The sequence below is a fragment of the Coregonus lavaretus genome (assembly GCF_964263955.1).
Source record: "Coregonus lavaretus genome assembly, chromosome: 21".
Taxonomy (NCBI): Eukaryota; Metazoa; Chordata; class Actinopteri; order Salmoniformes; family Salmonidae; genus Coregonus; species Coregonus lavaretus.
This window is the reverse complement of record NC_140008.1, coordinates 37157784-37161734: the sequence shown is the minus strand read 5'-3', so window position 1 is coordinate 37161734 and position 3951 is coordinate 37157784. Positions and strand designations below refer to the sequence as shown.

Genomic DNA, 3951 nt, shown 5'->3' with positions numbered 1-3951 from the left:
CTGTGTGTTAACCCCACATGGATGCTATACCTGGTTGGAACACAAAGCACATGGTGAGCATGCCTGCCTCTCCGAGCCAACACCTTGCCTGTGTCCTCACCGCAGCTTTCCCCTGAGCCACAGGCTCCACTTGAAACTGTTATTCGGTCGGCCCATTCTAACTGGAGCACCATGGTGAGATGACCAACCGCTCGGTAATCTACCAGAGGACCCCATTCTGTGCGTCTTTGTTGGACACATAGAATTTGCCTGCCTGCGCTCTGGGTTTCCTTTGGAACAAAGGGTTTACGCAGAGCCGAGTGGACAGGGCATCAGAGCGGCCGGAATTTGGCTGCGGGGTTTGGCAGCTCTTTGTTGCATAAATGGCAGCGGGACCAGAGCGGCCGGTGGCGGAGGCGCAGCGGCAGGACCGGGACCAACCGCCACGGGAGAACGGCTGCATGCCGCTGGAGCAGACACAGGCCCCCAGGCTCCTGCCGCACGTCGACGGCTCAGTACTACCGTCTCTCGGGGGATTTGGCAAACACCAAAAACAGCTCGTTGTTCTGACGTGGATACCGGCTTTATTTATCGGATTTAGCCAGTTTTCAAATTATTTCCTTTTGGCGCAACCAAAAGGCACGTGCGTGGAGCCTCTTGTTAAGGGAAGTAATTGGACTGTTGGTTCTTTAAATTTACCGGTGACCGCCACGAACGGTGGCATTGGCACGCCCGTGCCTTACCTACTCCGAGGCAATGGCACTCGAGACGGTGTCGGTGACAGCGGCGGCATGGAGTGCGCGTGCAAGGAGTGGAAGCTCGAGCTGCAGACGGGACTCAGTCAGAACGTGGTTACCAAGGTAACGTGTGCTCCAGATACCATACCTTCCCTCTGATGATTTCTGCGTCTGAAAATACATAATAAGCCTAATCATCAGCATCACCAACACTGCATCTTATGCAACAATGGGGCGGGCACAAGCTAATTCTCAAAGAAATGTAGCCTACCCAGCACCACGGACAGCGCATGCACTTTGTCCATTGTTCCATTCTGTGCCATAGGCCTACTGTAAGAGAGATCACAGTTTGCCCTCAGAGCACACAGTAACTCATCAAACAACTTTCATTTCTCTGCTGACCCGAATTGGCATGATCAAAAACACACTACACTCAGGAGTATAACTATCCATACAAGCTAATTTAATTAATCCTACCATGGGCACTCTGTGATGCTGATGAGAGCAGGGGATGTGATTATTCTACAATCCACCATAGAAGAAGAGTGGGTGTAGCTGTTAAGTCTATTGTTGCCCCAACGTATTTGTATTTGTATTTATTATGGATCCCCATTAGCTGCTGCCAAGGGGTCCAGCAAAATTAAGGCAGTTATACATTTTAAAACATTTCAATACATTCATAACAGATTTCACAACATATTAAGTGTGTGCCCTCAGGCCTCTACTCTACTACCACTTATCTATAACACAAAATCCATGTGTACATGTGTGTATAGTGCGTATGTTATCGTGTGTTTGTATGCATGTGTCTATGTTTGTGTTACTTCACAGTCCCCGCTGTTCCATAAGGTGTATTTTGATCTGTTTTTTAAATCTAATTTTACTGCTGGCATGAGTTACTTGATGTGGACTAGAGTTCCATGTAGTCATGGCTCTATGTAGTACTGTGCGCCTCCCATAGTCTGTTCTTGACTTGGGGACAGTGAAGAGACCTCTGATGGCATGTCTTGTGGAGTATGCATGGGTGTCCGAGCTCTGTGCCAGTAGTTCAAACAGACAGACATTGCTCGGTGCATTCAACATGTCAATACCTCTCACAAATACAAGTAGTGATGAAGTCAATCTCTCCCCCACTTTGAGCCAGGAGAGATTGCCATGCATATTATTAATGTTAGCTCTCTGTGTACATCCAAGGTCCAGCCGTGCTGCCCTGTTCTGAGCCAATTGAAATTTTCTGAGCCAACTGAAGTACCTCTTTGTGGCAACTGACCACACGACTGAACAGTAGTCCATGTGTGACAAAACCAGAGCCTGTAGGACCTGCCTTGTTGATTGTGCTGTTAAGAATGCAGAGTAGCGCTTTATTATAGACAGACTTCTCCCCATCCTAGCTATTGTTGTATCAATATGTTTTGACCATGACAGTTTACAATCCAGGGTTACTCCAAGCAATTTAGTCTCCTCAACTTGCTCAATTTCCACATTATTAATTACAAGATTTAGTTGAGGTTTAGGGTTTAGTAAATGATTTGTCCCAAATACAATGCTTTTAGTTTTTTAATTATTTAGGACAAACGTATTCCTTGCCACCCATTCTGAAACTAACTGCAGCTCTTTGTTAAGTGTTGCTGTCATTTCAGTCGCTGTGGTATCTGACGTGTATAGTGTTGAGTCATCCACATAGATAGACACACTGGCTTTACTCAAAGCCAGTGGCATGTCATTAGTAAAGATTTAATAAAGTAAGGGGCCTAGACAACTGCCCTGGGGAATTCGTGATTCTACCTGGATTATGTTGGAGAGGCTTCTATTAAAGAACACCCTCTGTGAGTGTATGAAAAAAAAAAAATTATGCACTAACTGTAAGTCGCTCTGGATAAATGACTAAAAATGTAAATGTAAAATGTGTTCTGTTAGACAGGTAACTCTTTATCCACAATATAGCAGGGGGTGTAAAGCCATACATATACGTTTTTCCAGCAACAGGCTATGATCGATAATGTCAAAAGCCGCACTGAAGTCTAACAAAACAGCCCCCACAAACTTTTTATCATCAATTTCTCTCAGCCAATCATCAGTCATTTGTGTCAGTGCTGTGCTTGTTGAATGTCATTCCTATAAGCATGCTAAACAGTCTGTTGTCAATTTGTTTATGGTAAAGTAGCATTTTATCTGGTCAAAAACAATTTTTCCCAAAAGTTTACTTTTTGAGCCAGTTAAGGGGGCTTTACTATTCTTAGGTAGGGGAATACATTTTGCTTCCTCCAGGCCTGAGGGCACACACTTTCTAGTATGCTTAAATTGAAGATATGGCAAATAGTAGTGGCAATATCGTCCGCTATTATCCTCGGTAATTCTCCATCCAAGTTGTCAGACCCCGGTGGCTTGTCATTGTTGATCGACAATAATACTTTTTCACCTCTTCCACACTTACTTTACGGAATTCAAAATTACAATGTTTGTCTTTCATAATTTGGTCAGATATACTTCGATGTGTAGTGTCAGCGTTTGTTGCTGGCATGGCATGCCTAAATTTGCTAATCTTGCCAATGGAAAAATCATTAAAGTAGTTGGCAATATCAGTGGGTTTTGTGATGAATGATTAATCTGATTCAATGAATGATGGAGCGGAGTTTGCCTTTTTGCCCAAAATTTCATTTAATGTGCTCCAAAGCTTTTTACTATAATTCTTTATGTAATTTATCTTTGTTTCATAGTGTAGTTTCTTCTTCTTTTTATTGAGTTTAGTCACATGATTTCTCAATTTGGGTACATTTGCCAATCGGTTGTACAGCCAGACCTATTTGCCATCTCTTTTGCCTCATCCCTCTCAACCATACCATTTTTCAGTTCCTCATCAATCCACGGGGATTTATCAATTTTTACAGTCATTTTCTTAATGGGTGCATGCTTATTAGTAACTGGGATAAGCAATTTCATAAATGTGTCAAGTGCAGCGTCTGGTTGCTCGTCATTACACACCACCGACCAACAAATATTATTCACATCAACAACATAGGAATCACTACAAAAACGTATTGTATGACCTCTTATACACAATGTTAGGCCCAACCTTTGGAACTTTGGTTTTCCTAGAAATGGCTACTATATTGTGATCAATATAGAAGAGAAAGAAAAAACATTGGCATGTCCAATAAAAGTGCTCTCTGATTGAATCAAGTTGGGGTGAACGACAATGTGCCACTGTTCAGTATTATTAGTCCGTGAACCTGCA

At 43.1% G+C, this 3951-nt stretch overlaps 1 protein-coding gene across 1 annotated transcript in view; it reads left to right on the top strand.

The window, feature by feature from the left end:
- Positions 1 to 362: 362 nt before the first annotated feature.
- The window catches only part of LOC311149151 (solute carrier family 22 member 23-like), a gene marked incomplete at both ends in the record, with an annotated part of 20109 nt that continues 16520 nt past the window's right edge, over positions 363 to 3951 (top strand). The window contains one exon of the mRNA XM_084186237.1: positions 363 to 839. Coding sequence (XP_084042363.1) covers positions 363 to 839 — 477 coding nt within the window. The remainder of the gene's footprint in view (positions 840 to 3951) is intronic.